The sequence below is a fragment of the Triplophysa rosa genome, linkage group LG17, assembly GCF_024868665.1.
Source record: "Triplophysa rosa linkage group LG17, Trosa_1v2, whole genome shotgun sequence".
Classification (NCBI taxonomy): domain Eukaryota; kingdom Metazoa; phylum Chordata; class Actinopteri; order Cypriniformes; family Nemacheilidae; genus Triplophysa; species Triplophysa rosa.
This window is the reverse complement of record NC_079906.1, coordinates 23,062,660-23,083,579: the sequence shown is the minus strand read 5'-3', so window position 1 is coordinate 23,083,579 and position 20,920 is coordinate 23,062,660. Positions and strand designations below refer to the sequence as shown.

General features: G+C 39.5%; 1 protein-coding gene across 1 annotated transcript in view; it reads left to right on the top strand.

Moving 5' to 3' along the window:
• Positions 1-10,769, top strand: part of fbxl17 (F-box and leucine-rich repeat protein 17) — a 67,762-nt gene extending 56,993 nt beyond the window's left edge. Inside the window, exons 6-7 of the mRNA XM_057356973.1 lie at positions 1,988-2,095; positions 10,534-10,769. Coding sequence (XP_057212956.1) covers positions 1,988-2,095; positions 10,534-10,680 — 255 coding nt within the window. The 3' untranslated portion in view covers positions 10,681-10,769. The remainder of the gene's footprint in view (positions 1-1,987; positions 2,096-10,533) is intronic.
• The last annotated feature ends 10,151 nt before the right edge of the window (positions 10,770-20,920 follow it).

Sequence of the window (20,920 nt, the reverse complement as noted above, 5' to 3'; positions counted from 1 at the left end):
TGTGTGTGTGTGCGTGCGCATCCGTGTGTGTGTGTGTCTCTGTGTCTGTGTGTGTTGGTGCGTGTGCGTGTTGTGTGTGTGGAGTGTTTTGTGTGTGGGTGTGTCTGTCTTCTGTGTTTTCAACCTTTTCTTGTTTTTGCAGGTACAACTTTGATTGTTTTGCTTGTAGTCAATGTGTCTCATGTACAGCTGCTTTGTAACAATGAAAATTGTAAAAGCGCTATATAAATAAAGTTGAGTTGAGAATTACATCTCTGATCTGTACAGGGCAGCGCTGGTTTGTTTCATATGCACCAGCTCATGTTAGCAGATATGTTAACGATGGATATAAAAACGTTTGTGCTTGAGTTTCAAAGTAACTCGCTTGCACTTGAAAAAAAAAAAAGACACTTGATAAACCACGTGATGACAACTCGAGGTTAGTTTCACCTTTGTTTCCGCTTCCAGTAATGTTTTCCTCCTCATGTCGAGTTTTCTTTGCCAAGTGCAGTATGAAATGGACTTTGTACATTGACGCGCATGATAAAAGCTGCACGCTGACTGACTGTTGTTGCGTTTATTTCTGCGTTCTGTTAGACTGTAAGATTAATCCATATCAAGTCAAAATGACAATAGCTTATCATCATTTTTGAAATACATTCTATCTCGATTCGATATGATATCGTTTATCGGCACAGCCCTAGTGTGCGCGCTGATCATATACAAATCCAACCTCTGCTTTTCCTATCATTCCACACAGACATGTGACACAGTCGTCTCTGCGTGATTTAAATAACACACGGAGCGTTCATCATCTCAAGAACTTTTTCACAGAGCTGCCGGTTGACCTTTGACCCTCTGAGCGTGTCACAGCGGGCCAGATGTCAGAGGTCAAAGTGATGACATGAAAGAAACCAAAAATATTGTTTCATCCTCTTAAACACATTAAAGTTGTGTTGTGTAAGCATGAAGTTCAGATCAGGTGTGTTGTAGATCTGGAAGGATGAGTGATTTTAATAGGAAGTCACAGCGTGTGGTTTTGTTGTTGATGGAGTTGAGTGAGTGAGTGAGTGAAGGTCGAGCGGGTGATCAAATCAGAGCCGGTGTGTGTGTGTGTGTGTGTGTGTGTGTGTGTGTGTATGAATGCTGTATTTTCTGTATTCTTCAGATGTTTTGTTGTGTGTAGAATGATGTTTTTACTAGAGATGCACCGATTGCAATTTTCTTTGCCGATTCCGGTTTCCGATTTTATTACAAGTGAAACCTGCCGATTCCGATTTTTGCCGATTCTGATTTTCTATCCACAAACTATAATTGACAGTATACTGTATATAAAACCATATTAACTTTTCTTCAATGCACATTTTTTTTATTTTCATTGAATAAATGATTGAACATTACAATTTCCCCAAATTTCCCTAAATGCTGTTCTCCAAGCTGCATTAAATGACAGAATCTTCTCTTTCCCAAACAACTCTTAAATTGAAGAACTCTGTGACTGAAAAGAAGTACAAATAATAAAATATAACCAAACATGTCACTTAATTTTTTTTATTTGTTTGCAGTTTTTTGTGTTAGTAAAGAACTCAATCAGATATATGTCACATACTGTATATTGGTTGATTTATTCTTTTTTTTATATTTTGGATTTTTAAAAACAAGTAGAAGTGAGTGTACTGACGGCTGTGGCGTTCTTGCCCGCATCACGGGCAACAGAAGATCGGCCTGGAATCGGCGAGACGTGAGACTGACCGGCCGGTCACCGGTCCGGCCGATCATATGAAAAACCGTCCGATTCCGGTCTCTGGCTGGTCAATCGGCGCACCTCTAGTTTTTACACATCTGATCTCAGACTCTCTCCCTCTCTCTCTCTCTTGTCTGCTCCATCAGAAATACTGTAAAATGCAAGTGATGATGATATTGTGACTCTTGTTGTTATGAATGACTTGTGATGTGTTTCTCATCAGCTCTTTAATTCACTGTCATGTGTGTGCGGTTGTGTCCTCAGGTGACGGATAAATCCGTGCAAGCGTTTGCGGAGAACTGTCCCGAGCTCCGTTTCGTGGGATTCATGGGCTGTTCGGTGACATCACAGGGGGTCATCCACCTGACCCGGGTAAGACCCTCATTCACACCTGCTGTGATGTTCTATCCTCCAACTTCTTCACAAACTCGATTTCTTCTCTTTTTATTTTGCCTTCACTTTGAAATCTCATTAATGTGTAATGAGGTGAATGTTGGAGACCCTGCTGTTTGTGCATTAGCATGCTAATGAGACAGAGTTATCTGCAACAGGCACACACGCACACACACACACACACACACACACACACACACACACACACACACACACACACACGCACGCACACACACACACGCCGCTGCTGAGGCTTTAATTGACTGTATGGAAATGATAAGGTAATTTCCTTTTGTTTTTGGCATAATGTTGCCCTTCTTTATTGAATATTTTAATAGACTGCATAATTTATCAAAACATGCTGTACATTACTGCTTAAAGTTAAACTAATGTTGGGTTATTTTAACACATAGTTAGGTCAAATATTACAAACACAACTGATATATTAAAGGTGTCCTGAACTGGCCTTTTTTATTATTTTATACTGTTGTCTGAGGTCTACTTATGACGTTCGCTTGGTTTTTACATTCAAAAACATTAAAATCCATAAATAATAGGCTATTTTCTACCCTGGTTTTGAGGCCGGCTCAAGAAACGCTTGGTTTTTATGGGTGGGTCGCATTGATTGCTATGATTGGATAACAGTTCCAAAAGACAGCAGTGTGCCCTGTGATGTACACTTCTGTTTGTCTGTTTGACAAGCTACGTTGCCAAGTTGGAGCCTTCTGTAAACTTGGTTAGACACGTAGGTTACACATAATCAGCACATATAAAGTGATCTCTAACAAAGCAATAGTGACACATCGTACTTATATTTTTACTCACATAAGATTCCGGTCTGATTCGATATTGACGGCACAGCATTGCTTTTTAATCTCAGTCTCTCTGCAAATCCAGCATCGGCATGAGCCTTGTTCACAAAGGAATCCACAGTGAAATGAAATGAACAAACGCTCAATATTTTACCCATGCGAGCTGGAACGTCTTTAAAAATAAACTTCAACCACGCATTACTAATATCAGAATATGAAGTAAGCGACTGTGTTCTTCCACAACCAGGCGCTGCACAATATGTTGCATGTTTGTTGCTCTATTTAGAAATGACAGTGAAAGAAGTTCTCACTTTTGTACATATGACACGGGGCTAACCGCTCTCGAGAACCCTTCGCTAAAGTGACAGGGTTGCCAGATCAGGCATTTTGATCTAAGATCAAACGACAAGCATAAAAGCGCTTATTAATAACGAACATGGCAACACGGCAAAAGAGCGCTGTGTGATGCAGCCTTCTGAGCGTAAACACAACACAGCCCTTATCAGCGGTTTAGTTTAAACTGACAGACAAAATGAACCTTTAGCCGAAAAATATGTCGCTATGGTTACCAGTTTGTCAATCATCACAAATGCGGGGGTGTGTAATATGCGTACATGGCTTAAGTCATTCGCGAACCAGTGGGCGGGGCTAGAGAAGTAGTCGTTGATATTCTTCTGTGGAGGCGGTGACGTCATTGATAGGTGCATTCCAGGACCTGACGTTCGCTGGCTGGGTCTGGTGTCAAATACAAGTTGTCATTTCGGTAACAAGGACGACTTCAGTTATGACACTTACAGGATGTTCGTTTGTATACGATGAGCTTTTAAATAACAAAAGCTCAGGTTAAAATGATTTCTTAATTCATGACACCTTAAAATTAACATAGAAAATGTCCATATATATATATACAGTATATATTCACTAGTGTGTTTTTTTTGTTTATAACACAAACTTTCACATGTGTAATGATTCCCAAACACAATGTGTGCTTTAAAGAAGCAGTTCAAATGAATCATGCACATATCCTGATGACATTAAAGAGTTGATCATAAGCACTATACAGTGCCCTACTATTATTGGCACTCTTGGTAAATATGAGCAAAGAAGGCTGTAAAAATAAATCTGCATTATTTCTTGTTTTGATCTTTTATTTAAAAAATCTACAAAATTCCAACATTTCATTCAAGTAAAACAATTTGAAGTGGGGGGAATATCACATTGTGAAAAAAAAGGCCACAATTATTGGAACCCCTAGAAATTCTTAAAAAAAGAGTAAAATACTTCCCAAGTATATTCCCTTTAATATTTAAATTTATTTAAATATTTAAATTCCCATAAATATTTTAAATTTTCTGAGCACACCAAGGTGACTAGAAACATGATGTTGTCCTGTTATGACTTCTTGTTGCACAGGAGAATAAATATTAGTAACACAAAGCCCAAACCCCCTTAATCATTTATCACAATGGATAAAACCAAAGAGTCTAGTTCTGATGTGCAATATAGTTCTGTTGAGCTACACAAAATACAAAATGGCTTTAAGGAAATAGTTAAAACAATAAAAATCTCATTTCCAACATCAGGGCAATAGTTGTAATGGACTGGAGATGTTGTAAATCTGCTCGAAACAGGATGTGTGTCTATATTATCTCAATATGTTGAGTGGCCAAAGACTTTTCAAAGATCACAGATGGAGAATTGCAGAAATTAGTTGATTTTTAGTTTCAGAAAAATGAAAGGAAAACTGCACCTCCATCAGCACGCGTTGTTTGGGACACGGCTCAAGAAAGAAATCTTCTGCTCTCATGCAAAAACAGTCTCCACCACATTCATCTGCCATACTGGAACTTCAAGCAGGACTGGGTTCTATGGCCAGATGGAATGAAAGAGTTTTTTTGTCAGCAATAACACAAGATAGGTTTGGTGCACACGTGGATAAAAGAGTGCCCCACGTCCAGAGTTAAATATGTCGCCAGATCCTTATTGTTGTGGACCTACTTTTATACCAGAGGTCCTGGACATCTTGATCAGATACATGTCATCATGTTTTATATCAAACACCAACAGATATACAAATCAAAACCTGACTTGCTCTTATAGAAATATGATAATGGGTCGTGGTTAGATCTTCCATCAGCACACTGGTTCAAAAGAAACATCAACATCAACAAAAAAGGAGTCACTGAACACAAAACCAAGATCCAGCCACAGCCATCCCAGTTCCCTGACCTGAACACTATGATCATGAGTGGGATGAGCTGAAGATAAGAGATCACCAACATCTGAAGGATCTGGAGAAATTCTGTATGAGGAATAGACTCGGATGACTCTCAATGAATTCTCAAACCTCACATCAGACTGAAAAGAAAACACTCAGAGCTGATTTTCTTATCAATTGAGCTTGTTGAGTGTATTAAATACAAGGGTGACAATAATTGTGGCCAACATTTATGGAAGAAACATTTTTTTCACAATGTGACATTCCCCCCACTTCAAATTGTTTTCCTTCAGTGAAACGTTGGAATTTTGTAGATGTTTTTAATTAAAGATCAAAAGGAGAAACAATGCAGATTTATTTTTACAGCCTTCTTTGCTCATATTTACCAATAATAGTGGAGGGCACTGTAGATCTATATAAAGTTTTTGTGAAGTGCAGCTGTTAAATCTCATTTTCCAGCCGTGTGAGGGGTAAAGACATCATTACATTACACAATTCACCTGGTGCCATCCACAGGCACAAAGTTATTTAAATGAAGTCCCAGCTCCTCCTCGCTCGGCGTCTCTCGCGCTCTCTCCGGACACACATTTCCATTTCAGTTCTCCAGCAGAGGGACCGTTTTTAACTCTCATCATCAAAGACTTCAGACTTCTCTCAGCTGTGAATTATATTTATAAAACCCCGAAGACAAGTCTTCATCAAATGAAGAAAGAGACGAGGAGTGTGCAGAATGAGACTTTATCAGACTGATCCTGGTTCAGTTTGGGCTTCTCTTGTGTCTGTGTCTTCTAAGTTTTTCACCCCTTATTCTTAACTTCTGTGAGTCTAGAGAGAGAATGTGAACACTGTCAGAGGTCAGAGGTCAGAGGATGTGTGTTTGGTGGGTCATTCTCATTTGAGGTTCTCTTTACTGTGATGAATGGGCACAGATCAGGTTAAACATAACTTCTGTTCTCTAGCTTTACATCAGCTGTGTGTGTGTGTGTGTGTGTGCGTGTGTGTGTGTGTGTGTGTGCGTGTGCGTGTGTGTGCGTGTGTGTGTGTGTGTGTGTGCGTGTGTGTGCGTGCGTGCGTGCGTGTGTGTGCGTGCGTGCGTGCGTGCGTGCGTGTGTGTGCGTGTGCGTGCGTGCGTGCGTGTGTGTGTGTGCGTGTGACATATGCCTCTGTCATTTGGAAGCGATTATCACATCAGGCTGAAAGTTTGGCAGTGATCTTACAGATGTTTCTTCTGTTTCACACCGGAGTCTATCAGGTTAGATGATGATTTGTGTGATATCAGACAGTCACGTGACAGATCACATGATGGATCAGTTTACACCCATTGGAAAGTTTTGTTGAAGATTTCAGTGAAATCCAGAAATCATTTATCAAAACACCTCTGAAACTCTCTCTCTCTCTTCCTCTCTTCAATGTATCCACTTCAAAGAACATTTATATTAAGAAGTATTATATATATTAAAATTATATATATGATGGAAAGCGGGCAGATTCTCTCTGTGTGCGTGTGTGTGTGTGTGTGTGTGTGTGTGTGTGTGTGTGTGTGATGCGGTGTGTAGCGTGTGCGCGTTGTGTGTGTGCGTGCGCGCGTGTGTGTGTGTGCGTGTGCGGTGTGTGGCGCGTGTTGTTGTGCGCGTGTGTGTGTGTGGTGGGCTGTGCGTGTGTTGTGTGCGTGTGTTGTTGTGTGTGTGTTGTGTGTGGTGTTGTGTGTGTGTGGCGTGTGTGTGCGTGTGTGCTGTGTTGTGTGTTGTGTGGGCGTGGTGTGTGTGTGTGTGTGCGTGTGTGTGTGTGTGGGCGTGTGTGCGTGTGTGTGCTGTGTGCGTGGCGTGTTGTGTGTGTGTCGGTGTGTTGCCGCGCGTGTGTGTGTGTGTGCTTGTGTGTTGTGCGGTGGGCGTTGTGTGTAGTGTGTGTGTGTGTGCGTGTGTGGGCGTGTGTGTGCGGTGTGTGCGTGTGTGTGCGTGCTGTGCGTGTGTGTGTGTGTGTGCGTGTGCGCGCGTGTGTGTGTGTGCGTGTGTGTGCGTGTGCGTGTGCGTGTGTGTGTGTGTGTGTCACAGCCAGCGGCAGAAAAACACCAACATCTGCAGAAGAGAATGATGAAGAAAAGGCTACAGACATGGTTTTAGTTAGAGAGAGAATTAAATCCCATCATGAGTTTGCGAGTGAAAGTGAGGCGATGTGTTTCTCATTCTCATCAGGAATGTAGAGATTTCACAATCTGTCTGAAATATTTCACTGCTAGTCAGTAGATAAACACCAGGCACGTGCAGGGGGGCTTTGGGGGATTTTTCTTCCTCGAGAGAAAGTGCCCTTTCTCTGGGATTTTTTTATAAATGGATATATGTACAGTATGTGTGCGCGTTTGTGTTTCTGTTTGCACACGGCTTTCCCTGTCGAACAATTAGAAAATGTCAGGTCAGGTCGGGAAATGTTGAGAGTTCTGATGTCTTTCTCCCATCCGCGTCTCCACGCAGGCGCGCATGCGCAGCACAGCTGTAGCACGTTTGGCACATCGGCAGAGAGCCGCAGAAGTGAAGCCCTCCCTCCTCTCCAGTAGCGTTTGTCTGGTGTGGAGGTGAGTGCTGATGAACAGACTAGCTACATGTGCCTCGAATTCACACCTAATTATCCAAAAGACAAACCGCAAATATTGTTTTGCTAACATCCATCACTTATGAGCTAATGAGTAAGCTAAAGTTTCGTTAAGGCAGTATATCATTGGCATACATGCTAACAGTCAAATTAATAACATCATCAGAATCGCCTCATTGATATGTAAACCAGGCATTAAGGCATTAAAATGTGCTAACTTGCATACATTTGTCAGGCAATTCAGATGAACAGGATAAACAAAAGAACTAAAGCATACCACCAGTTATTAGTTAATATGACTTACATCAAGAGTCTTTTCCCTTGAAATGTTGTTTACATACTGTATGCAGATATATATGCCGCTTGTTTTGGATAATTTAGCAGAAATCTACAGAAGCAAACCGACGAGGGTATAGAAGGCTTTAAACAAACACCTTAATGTGTATTTTGGAAATGTCCTTTCCATTAGAGCAAAAGAAGACATGAAAGCAAAATAGACCAACATCTCAAACTTGAACAGTACATTAAGTGTCCCGCCTTAAACAATAACTTGACTCCTCATCTAATAACCATGCATTTTATATGTTGTGTATGCTGATGGATCTAAACCACCCTCCCTCAAAAGTGAAACAAAGTTCTTGTCACCATCAGTGTGTGTGCGCGCGTGTGTGGTACAGTAAGTGTAATTATAGCAACAATAATAATATAAATAATAATTAGTTAAGCTGCTGTATTTGTGTATTTTGTCAATCATTTTTTGCAGTGTGTTTTAATTATTTTTGCAGGTTTGCAATTGGCACCAACTGTCTTTTTCAGTTTAGTGTGAAGGTCATTGTTGGTGTCCCAATAACACCAAAATAATTAAGTTTTTGGCTTGTGCAAAATAAACAAATTATTAGTGAAAATATGTCATTTTCCTTTGTGCATTAATTTATCCTAAATATATACTTGAAACTTTATCATAGAAATCATACACATTGTGGCTCAATTTCCATTGTTGTTGCCTGTTCTTGTGATAAAATCTGTGAATTCTACAGAAGACCATTGTTGGAAAATGAAACAACATGAAACAATTTGGTGAGTGTGAGGGATTTAAAAAAATAGTTATTTTAATATATTTAACATTTTGTTTGGCAAAAATGAAAACAAATATGAGAAGAGCCCCTGCCCCTGTAAATGTCTGTCCCTGATAAACACTCATGTGAGGTCGTGTGTGTGCCGTGAATCAGATTCTGTCGTGATTCTCAGTGTTTCAGGAGTGCATTTGTGTTGTTTGTGTGATCTGTTCCTTGAAGTCGAACTTTCATTCAACACCGTACACATGAGGTGCAGTGAATGCTGGGATACTTACTGACAGGGATGTTTAGACACTTTACTACAAATTCTTCACACAGCCTGAGGACGAGAAATAAATGAGACCTCACCAAGTAGATGAACTCTTTAAGAACAATAATAAAAAATGGAATTTGTGATATTATTCAGAAATCTGCGTGTGTGTGCGTTGAGTGAGTGTGTGTGAATGTAAAACAGCCTTTTCCTTTTCTGTCAGCTTGCGTGTTTCTTTAACACATTCCTGCATCTGCTGCGACTGCTGTACAGTGAACGTGTGATAGACTGTCATTTATGAGTAGTGTGTGTGTGTGTGTTGATGTTAATGTGGGTCAGGAGCAGGAATCATGGGTAATCTGCCTGCGGGCACTGTAGGGAGCATTTTGTTAAGCGTCCAGGAGCAGAATGAACAGTTGTGCTTTCATGAAGGTCAAGAGCACAACATGAACACAACACTCAGTGTACAATCAACACACACACACACACACACACACACACACACACACACACATGTACAGCAGACAGTGACCAGATTCACTCACATTTAGGGTTGGGAATCGTTTCAATTTTATCGATTCCGATTCCAATTCTGATTTTGCTTATCGATTTCGATTCTTATCGATTCCACAGTTTCGATTCCACAGTTGAAGTAAAACATTTAGATATCAACCTGTATGGTCATTTAGCCTGCTTATTGACTTGTTTGCAAAATATATATATATATTTATGAGCAGCGTTTTGTGTATATTTACACATAGAAACACACCTTTTCTGATTTATTACAATTTGTATTATCATAGTTGAACTACATCATGGTTAAACTGCAGTTATTATAATGCAACTATGGTTCATTTGTGATTCCTGTGCTTTAATGCAAATTCTATAGCTAAACTATGCGTACTATAGTAAAAAACATCGATCATTTTCATAAGGGCTTTTATTGAGATATCAGCAGATCATGCAACGCATGTACTTTTCTGAAAATATGCACACAGGAATTGATAAGAGGAATTCAAATTTTAATCTCAAGTATCCGATTCCTATTCCTTTCGATTCCGATCCGATTTCTAGCCTTTCGATTCCGATTCCAAATTGGAATTGATTTTCGATTCCCAACCCTACTCACATTTGATTGACAGCGTGTCAGTCGTGTTTTGTGGCTGTCTCACATCTTCTGAATAACACAAACACATGATAAGAGAATAACACACATCACACAGATGATGCACAGCGCTGTTTGTCACGAGCGTTGTGTGTGTCAGACGTCCACTGCAGTTTCCTTCCGTTTTTAAATCGTGAGCTGTTTGATTTGATTTCTGAAACTATTACGATAATAACATCACAAATTAGAAAAGTCCATCAAGCATTCAGACAATAACAATTGATTTGTGTTTGATATTTTCAGTAGAGGATAGTGGGGAATATTTAGTGACTTGTATAAACTGCTGACGTGTGTTTGTGTGTTTGTGCAGCTTCAGGATCTGAACAGTCTGGATCTGCGACACATCTCTGAACTCAACAACGAGACGGTGATGGAGGTGGTGAGAAAGTGTCGGAACCTGACGTCTCTTAATCTCTGCCTTAACTGGACCATCAATGACAGGTACTGCAACACTTGACTTTCTCGAAGGTTTGTTGTTCTGTCCGGCTGGAGAGGGTTGTGTTATTGGTTGTCATGTGTGACATATAAAACGACATCGGTGCGGTAGCTTCAGTAGATTAATGAGACCCGGTCAATGAAGAACTAAAGAGCAGAATACAGTTCAACATCACTGTTAACACACACACACCTGTCACACGCACACACACACTCGCATGCACACACACACACTCGCATGCACACACACGCGCGCACGCGCGCGCATGCACGCACGCACTCGCATGCACGCACACGCACGCACGCACGCACTCACTCGCATGCACACACACACACACACGCATGCACGCACTCACTCACATGCACAAACGCACGCACTCACTCGCATGCACACGCGCACACACACACACGCACACACACACACACACACACACACACACACACACACACACACACACACACACACACACACACACGTACACTCTGAAGCATGTTTGGCCTTCAAACAAGAGGCCACATCAGCGGATATCATCTGCCAGCTTTCAAATGTGTTCTCCACATGTGTGAAATGTGTCTTGTGTTTGATCCTGTGCTTTGGCTTTTGTTTCTGGTTATTCAGTCATATGTCTGTGTGTGGATTAACTTGTGTTGAGAAGATTCTGTGATTTCATGGATAAACACAAGCAGAAGATGCCGTCTTTAGCATCATATCTCAGGTCGTGGGAATCTGACATCTCTCTGTAAATCACACACCGCTCGAGCGCTGCGTGTGTGAAATGTGTCACACCTCTGAGCATGAATATTCCTATTGTGTGAATATTACGCATATTTTAATGTTGTAAAGAATTTTGGTACGACCGCAAGGCTTTATTGACCAATCAGCATCCAGGACCAGGCTGAATACATGTTTTACATCGAATGAGCCAGATAACTTATCAGATATGCATCACATCTGTCTGGAAACATGTTTTTTTCTGTGTTTGTATAGAGTGTTCGACTGGAGAATGTTTCATGACTGTTGAGGAAATACCTTTTTTCTCTTTTCTTGTATGGATTTATAGTCTCGCTGCGAGTGTTAACACAATATTGAATTTACAATCGACTGCAGATGGAACAGAACATTAGTGATTTGATGATTTGTGGATTTATTGGAGATGTGTTTGGTGAATATCACGTTAAGTTTCTTACAGAAGAGCGCTGAGTATTCTCACCTTTAACCTGTTATAAAATCATGATTGATTTCTTTATAGCTGTTGGGATTCTGACTCTGTTAGTTTGGATCTGTGAGGTTTCACAGGTCAGACTGTAAAAACTAAGTTCAAAAATTTGAACGTGTGCAGTAATTTATTGAGATCTGACTTTTATACAACATGACAACGATATATCATACACACTAATGCTCACAGACTCTTGGATCAAATACACAAATACACACAAAAGAGTGTATGCGTGCAACCATGCGTGTGCATGCCTGTGCGTGTGTGTGTGTATGTGTCTGCGTGCCTGTGTGTGCATGCGTGTTTGTGTGTGTGTGTGCACGCGTGTGTGTGTGTGTGTGTGTGCACGCGTGTGTGTGCGCGTATACGTGTGCGCGTATACGTGTGCGTGTATGCATGTGTGCGTGTGTGTATGCGTGTGTATGTGTGTGCGCTTATACATATCTGTGTGCGTGCGCATCTGCGTTTGTGTGTCAGCGTATATGTGTGTGTGCATGCATGTTTGTGTGTGCACGTGTGTATTTATGTGTGCACGCATGCGTGTGTGTATGTGTGTACATGCATGTGTGCGTGTATCTATGCATGTGTATGTGTGCGTGCGCGTGCATATGTGTGTGTGTGTGTGTGTGTGTCCGCGTATGCATTTGTGTGTGCGCGCGCATTCCTGTGCGTGCATGCGTGTGCATGCATGCCTCTGCGTGTGTGTGTGTGTGTGTGTGTGTGTGTGTGTGTGTAATGTATGGCAATGTGATATGATTGTGAGAAGTACTGTATAAATATGATAATGTGCCGCAGTCTGTCTCATGTGTAGCTGTTTTCATGATATTCTTCATGTCTGAAGCGTGGTTCAGTTTCATTGAAACATGTTTGAAAGTGTAAGTGTGAACAGGTGCAGATTGTGATGTCACTCTGGATTACGCTCTGCTTTAGTCTCTCTCTCTGTCTGAAGCGTGAGACTCGTGTTGATTTAATTCTCTCTGAATGCCGTATGAATATCAGGGTTTTTGGTCTTTCACCTTCAATGATGATGATGTACAGTTCAGGTGTGGAGTTGAGAGCTGCTTTGAATCACACATCTTATGTTAGTTTAATCTAAAGTTTTACCTTCACATATTCTGACACTCTTTTCCCTTTATGTAAAAGAACATTCACAATGTTCTGTTTTCTCTATAAATGTTCATTGGCTGAGATGGTTTTATTTTTGTATGGTATGAATGTTCCTGATGGGATGTGTGTGGTAATCTATCATGATGAAGATTCTTATTAATTGTGAGTAATGAGGCTTTCAGACGTGTCTGCTGTAATGAACGCTGACATACGGTCGAGAGAGACGAAAACATTATTTGGGGTATAAAGCCTCTCAGAGCAAAGTTTTAGTTTCTTAAATCTTTATTCTTGTTTTTATATGCAGATGTGAGTACAGTACACGGTGATGTCATTCTTCAGATAAATTATTTAAATAGCATCACATTCATTCTATTTAATTGAGTCGAAACTTAAAATGTAAATTGTGTAAAATACATGCATGTGCTTATCTGTAATATTTTTGCATATATTGCAAAGCACATTTTTAAATAAATGACTCGCTATTGGCTGATTCAGAGGTTAAGGGGTGTGGCCATGTTTGGTTTGACATCATTGTAGTCCTTCGTTCACAACACCTACAAATGCCACTTTAGTCAGCGCTTAAAATCAAATTTCTGTCATCATTTGATTCCTCTTATGTGTTTGTAAATCTGTTGGTGAGTCTTTCTTCAGTGGAACACAAAAGAAGATATTTTGAGAAATGTCACCGTGGTTTTTTTCAGGATTCCTATGCGTTTTGGAAAAGTATGGATTTTTATTTGATTGTTTTCCAGGTCTGGATTAGTATGGAAAAAAGGAAATTGAGTATGGAGAAAATTATGAGTTTCCAGACTATTGCCCTATCCATTTTTCTAAAATATAAAATTTCTGATTTTCGTCAACATTTAAATAATGAACTTGATTAAACAGACGATTGAAATATCCAATAATGCAAACTACAAAATGTTGAAACGAGACAAAAACATGAGCAGACCTTCACTAGTTCATCCTAAACTGCATGGCTTTGACTGAGGTTGTGGTTAGCCTATTAAAACTACAATTTCATTTGCAAATATTTCAAACACATCAATGAATTCTTGTTCTTTAATTCTCTTTCTATATTATTATAACAATTTTTTGTAAAAAAAACAAGTGTCTGCAACTTTTGTAATTTGATGTCTATGTGTGTAGCTGCACAAAAAGTCAAAGGAATAGCGCTTACATTTGTCATTCCAAACCCAAATGCTCACGAATGATTGATTGTATTTCAATCTGCTAATATTTGTATGAAAATATAAATTGGCCATGTGATCACTGATAAGCATAAAAAGGTTTCTAATTTGCACTCAATTGTTCTAAAATGCACATATGTAGCTCAAGAAATTTTCTCAAATTTCCCAAACATTTTTTTCTGGTATTTCTAAAGTCCTGCATACGGCCCGGATTGAACGTTGTCAAATTTTGAAAGAAGCCAAGTTAATGGATTTTAGTTCTCTTTTCATGTTGATTAATGAATTATATTTCACCAATCCTTCTGTTGCTGTGGGTTGAAGGTGTACATTTATTTCATTTGACAAATTATTAACATTGCACTAAATTCCAATTATTAAATATTGTTCATTGAACATGTCTTGGTTTGGTGTTAATTAATTTGTGCGAGGTATAGCTACAACAGTCCACTGATTATTTGGCAAAATATTATAATAATATACATGTCAACGTGTGTGTCTCTCTCTCTCTCAATTCAATTTTCAATTCCAAGGTACTTTATTGGCATGATTAGCGTGTTCTTACAATATTGCCAAAGCATTGAACATATAACAAAAGACATACATTAAGACATACATTAAGTACAAACATGAGATTAAAATTAAACTAAGTTGCTGAAATATAGAATGAAATATAAAATAGAGTATATGTAAGTAAACCAATGAAATATGGAAATAAAATCTCAATATCAAAGTATATTTCAGGCAGAAACATGAGAATGTAATGAGATGTGCAGTGATTGTAGCAGATGAAGGCAGTAGTTTGTGCAGCTGATAGATGAATGAAGCAGCAGCTGATGTGTGTCTCTTCTCCCCACTAACATCTGCATTCGCTCTGTTTCTCAACACCTATCAAACTCTGGCATGACCTTTGACATTGTGTGAAAGTGTGTCTCTCTCACACCTTTAAATTGATCACAATGAAGGAGAAAGTGTGTCTCAGTCTCCACCTCAGCAGTGTCACAGTGTGCACAGACTCTTTGTTTGTGTGTGTCTGCCTCTCTCTACGGCCAGACTGTGATCACTGAGTCTGTGTTCGCTCAGGATCCGTCTCTGTTTCACATCTCCAACAGTGTAGACATCATCTGACACATTCTATTGTCTGTTTAGGTTCCGATAGCATTCTAGTTTACTTTGGTTTTTACTTTCCTTTTCCCAATTTGGTTTATTCTGATTCCGTTCCGAAAATCTTCAGGTAATGGCAGTAAGTATGAGATGTCGAGTCATCTTTCATCATAAAAACATTGATGGCTTATTGAAACTTAAGACTGCTGTGAACGTTTGCTGTGAAGTGTTGTCTGATAGGTTTCTGAGGTCACTACATGTGTTTGTTTGGATATTGAACATATTTATCACAACACACTGTATATGATGATGTTGAGATGTTGTCTCAGGAGGAGAAGATCGTCAGATGTGCTGGATGGACTTCTCACACAGATGAAGGTGAAGTGAATGTTGTGTTTTCTAATCATCTTGAAGTGTCTCTGGTGAGCTATGGGCACCTCGGCTATCGTTTGTGTTTCTTGTGTATGCATAAGTGTTTGTTTAACATGACTTTAATTAGAAGCTCCTGTTGAACACTGGAATTGCTTCTTCAAACTCTTTTTGCTCTTTGGAAAAGCGTAAAGGTTCTTTTCTCACGCGGGAATCTCACATGAAGAGAATGTGTGGGGCTCTCGAGCATCGAGGGAGCTCAAAGCCAATTTGTGAAAGAGAAGTAAATTAAAGGTGTCACGGGTTCAGAGAGAGAGGGCCACTGGAGATTTCACACTTTCATGTGGTTAAAGGTAAACGTTTTTCAACTCATTAACTTTTCCTCGTTTGTCCTTTCAAAGGCCAGTGACTGAATAAACAGAACTGAAATCAACACGAGCCGCAGGTAGTGGCGTTATTTTGGCAGCTATTATGATGTTTTTAGCAGTAGGTGGCGCTGTCAACAATATACTTCTGTACTGAATGGCAATGACATCATAAATCAGTCATTCTCAATTGTGTAGTGCAGACACGCAGAGCAGGTAAATGGACGCACAACAACAACACAACAAATGCAGCAAATATTCAAGTGTTTGTATCTGTCAGTCTGTTTACTGTTTGCTGTAGGTCTCCAAGATTTGTGATATTTTATGAACCGTAACGTTTTATCTACATTCAGCATTAGCATTATTGATCAGCGTGTAAACATTTGTGACCCTGTGAAAACCCAAGCTAAAGTCTCATAATCGAATCGAATTCAGTCAATATTGAATATGTTGTTGTTATATTTTCACAGAATATTCTGTAGGATGATTTTATGTAGAAAACACTTTTGCTGGGTTTTCACGAGCGGGATCACTTTTCCTTCTAATTGGGAAATGATTTAAAGATAGAAGTATAGTTCTGGTATGAATGGCATGGAAAGGCTAAAGGTTTATTGTTCCATTACATTTGCTGTTTGCATGTTGTCAGTAGTTTTTATAATATTTACAAATATTAATTATTAGACTTCTATTAAGAGGGCATTCCCCTAAAGCCACAGATCCTACAATACTTAATGTATCTGTTATATATACAGTATATCCAACTAAATAATCATTTATTTTCAAAAAACATAGTGTCCGGACCTCCGTTTGGAAGAAAATATAAAGACCGGCCCTATTGGAACTTTAATTGAATGCCCCTGTTATAAATCACTATTATTATTAAAACTGAAAGATTCATGAATTACCATTTACAACTCTCTAATGTCAAAACAATAACTTTAAACCATAGTCTGAAAATGATTTTAATGCAACAAGGCAATGATGAGATCTCATCAATATCTCAGTTATTATTCACAGTCATCAATGAGATTAAATGGAGAGAAAATGTAAACGTTTGCATAAGGCTCATGTGTGTCTCAGATATTTCTCCTGAGAGTCAGAAACATGAGCGTTTGAGAAGAGATGTCATCAGTGTGTCAGACTGAGCTCAGATGGTCTCGTCTGCGATCAAACGTCAGTATGAGTGAAGATCTCTATATGAGCTCATTTAGATCTCTGTTCTGTAGGGTCACCTGACAGGCGTCTGTGTTTTGAGCTCTGCTCTTTTGGTTTTGTTGTTGTTGGTGTGAGTGAGCGATGTTGAATTGTGTATGTGTGGATGATGGTCCTGAAGCTCAGATGCGTTGCCTTCATACACAAACATCATCAGTAAACTGACACCGTTGCTTAATCTGGACCATCAGTCATGATTCTCACATCCATTAACCATTTCAACATCTCCAGAGAAAATCTGTCTTTTTATGTTTGCTATAAAACTTTTGTAGACTGTAAATGTAAATATAGAAATAGAAGCTTGTCAGGTTTTATAAATATTTATATGTGAATTGTTCAGACGTCAGTATTTTTTGAGCGTCAATGTTCTTGCCAGTGTTCTTTTGTTTTGCAGTAATGTGACATGTTGTGATTTGTCTAAAAGCACCTATTAGGTCTTTAAAGTCCCAGTGAAATTAAAAATTACAATTCGCATTATTTCATGAAATATCGCAGCGTTTATTGTAAATAGTTTATCAATGTCAGTATCAATTTATTTCTGTGCCCTCATAATCTTCAGTTAAATGATGAAAATGCACTTCCACCCTCTGGTGACTATCCATCTCAGATGAGGTATGTTAGACGGCTTGGGCGGAGCATCTGTGAACTCCTCCCCTTCAACTGTCAGTCTGCTGCCAGTTCCATTTCAAAATGCAACGGCTGTTTTTATACAGTACATCCAATCAATCAACAGTGAAAAATGCAAACCACGCCCACTATTTTTGTTACACACACGCACGTACGCGCACACACGTGCTCCTCAGAGATTCATAAGAACTGTTTGCTTTGGCTTGGATCTCTTATTTCTCTGTTTAAACACTTGTGCCAACTGCTTAATCACATTCTGTGAGCGTGGACCCTCGAGGGTCTCCGGATGCTCACATTCACCTCTTCAGTGTCACACAAAGTCATGGTGAAGTTTGCGTTTGTTTTGTGTTGTAACTCGTGCTGGACAATATGACATGTACTCATTGAATGATGAGATGGGTGCAGATTTCAAATGAAGCAAATAATGAAGTTCACAGTCAATTTGAGCTTCAAATGTGTACATGATGTTTAATACTCAGCTTGTGAAGATGAGGCTGTTAAGACGGATGTTTTCTTCATTTATTGATTGGGTTATGTCCAGGAAGACTCTATGTGATGTTGGTCTGGATTAAACAGGATTGTTGTGGTCAGTCTGAGATCCGTCTATTACTCGCTCTGGCGCTCCAGCCGCCTCACATTTACCAGACTGACTGATGGACTGTGTGTGTGTTGCAGCAATGCTAAATATAAAGCTCTTAAAGCTTTATTTTCTTTATGTTTTATTGATAGATTCATTTTAATTGAATCCCATCAATTGAATTCATTGATTTGATTTATGCATAAATGATCTGTTGAGATGTTTACTCTTTATTGTTCATTTATCAAAAGATCAGTTTAATATTTATAAGAGCAAAAATGATTAAACCAAACAAGCAAAGTTATAATTTGATAAAAATATAAACTCTAGTAAATAGAACAAAGTCACATTTAATGAATGAAGTAATAAATCACGAGTCTTATTGTGATTTCCCCCCCAAAAAGTCACATCCAGGTGGTTTTCAACGGCGTGAGTGTGAATAAATGATGACAGAACTTAGTCCCTTTAGTGTGGTGTCATGTAGTTTGTAGGTGTCTATGATTAATGATAGATGTCTATTTCATATGAAGAGTAAAGGAGGATTTGACAGCAAACACACCTGCTTTAATACTTCATTGACGTGACGTCCCAGAACACATGCAGAAGAAATGATGAATCTTGTGTTTGTGCGCCGCTGCGGCCTGTAATGCTTCTTTATTTTAACAGGATTATTCTTTTTTTAATGACGCTTCACCGTTTGTGACAAATGAAATTCCAGAGACACTCGAACTCGAATCTGATCGGACACGTTCTTCAAGGTTTGTTGAAACTTCACTTCATACCACCAACACGAGTCTACCATGATGAAAAGATGAACTTTGTGTTTTTTCTGATGACGTTTGAGTGTTAAGAGAGCAGATGAGAGTGTGGTGTCTGGAGGATGAATGAAGTGATGCTCGTGTGAGAGAGGAGCGTTTGACCGGGTCAGTAGCAGCACACGTGTGGTCATGTCATCTGCATGTGTGACATTACAGCTGATAATAGGTGATGTGGTGTGAAATCCTGCTGAGTGACGGGCTGTCCGGTGAAATGACAAGCTGATAATGAGTTCAGCTGTTATTCTTCACTGTGCGACTGTATGAGACACCAGTTTACCATCTCTACAACCGTTAAAGAGTTGTCATGTCAAACCTGTATGGGTTTCTTTCTGCTTCGGAACACAAAAGAAGGTATTTCGAAGAATGATCATAATTAAACAACACTGAACTCCATTGTGTGAACACAAACCACCACTGGGACATTTCTCAAAATATCTTCTTTTGTGTTCCTCTGAAGGAAGACTCGCATACAGTACAGATTTACAACCACATGAGAGAGAATAAATAATGACAGAATTTAGATTTTTGCATGAATTAGTAATGAATGAATGAGAGACAATGTTGTGTTTCTATTGTTTGTGTCATATAATCGCTGGTCTGATTATTAAAGTAAATCTCCTCTGCATTTTAAAAGCGGTCTGTAATAAATGTGTGTATTGTTTTGCTGTATGAAACAGTCTTTCTCATTCTAGATAAATATTATAGAATTTTTAAAACGGCTCCTGTGAACGACACCAGTCATCAATATTTTGCTCCATCAGAGAATATCGAGTGTAAATGTGAAATCTACAGATCTGAGTGAACTGTGTCAGGTTTCACAGGTCTATTAACATATAGATGAGCTCTTAAAGCCACCAAACTTCAGTTTTTATGTGAATAATCTCCATAGCAAGAGAGAGAGAAAGAAATGACACAAGGACTTTAAAACTCTCCTGATGCTCACATCTACATTAATATACAGTATCGCTTTAAATCATTTTATTGTGTTCGGATTTATATTTCACCCTGAACAAAGACAAACATATTTACATTTACATCGAGTCATTTAGCAGACGCTTTTATCCAAATGATGTTATTCTGTCATATCTGCAGCATCCTCACACCTCATCATCATGCTGGGAATTATTGCACTGATGGATATTTGTGTGCGCGTGTGTGTGTGTGTGCATGTATAACAAGGTTAGTTTTGTTTGCCTTTTACACTTTTGTTATTCCAGCACGGTCACAAGATAATGTGTGAAATCACTGCACATGATCTGTAGTTGTGTGGGTGTATAGAATAGATATTAGATTATAGATATTAGAGACACTCAGATGTTCTGGACTAAAAAGTCAAAATGGAAATTGACGTGTGTGCGTGTGTGTGCGTGTGTTTGCGCGTGCGTGTGTGTGTGCGTGTGTTTGTGCGTGCGTGTGTGTGTGTATGTGTGTGCGTGCGTGTGCGTGCGTGCGTGTGTGTGTTCGTATGTGCGTGCGTGCGTGTGTGTGTGCTTGTGTGTGTGTGCGTGTGTGTGCGTGCGTGTGTGTGTGCGTGTGTGTGTATGTGCGTGCGTGCATGTGTGCGTTTGTGTGTGTGTGTGTGTGTGTGTGCGTGTGTGTGTTTGTGTGTGTGTATGCGTGTGCGTGCGTGTGTGTGTGTGTGTGTGTGTGTGTGTGTGTGTGTGTGCGTGCGTGCGTGC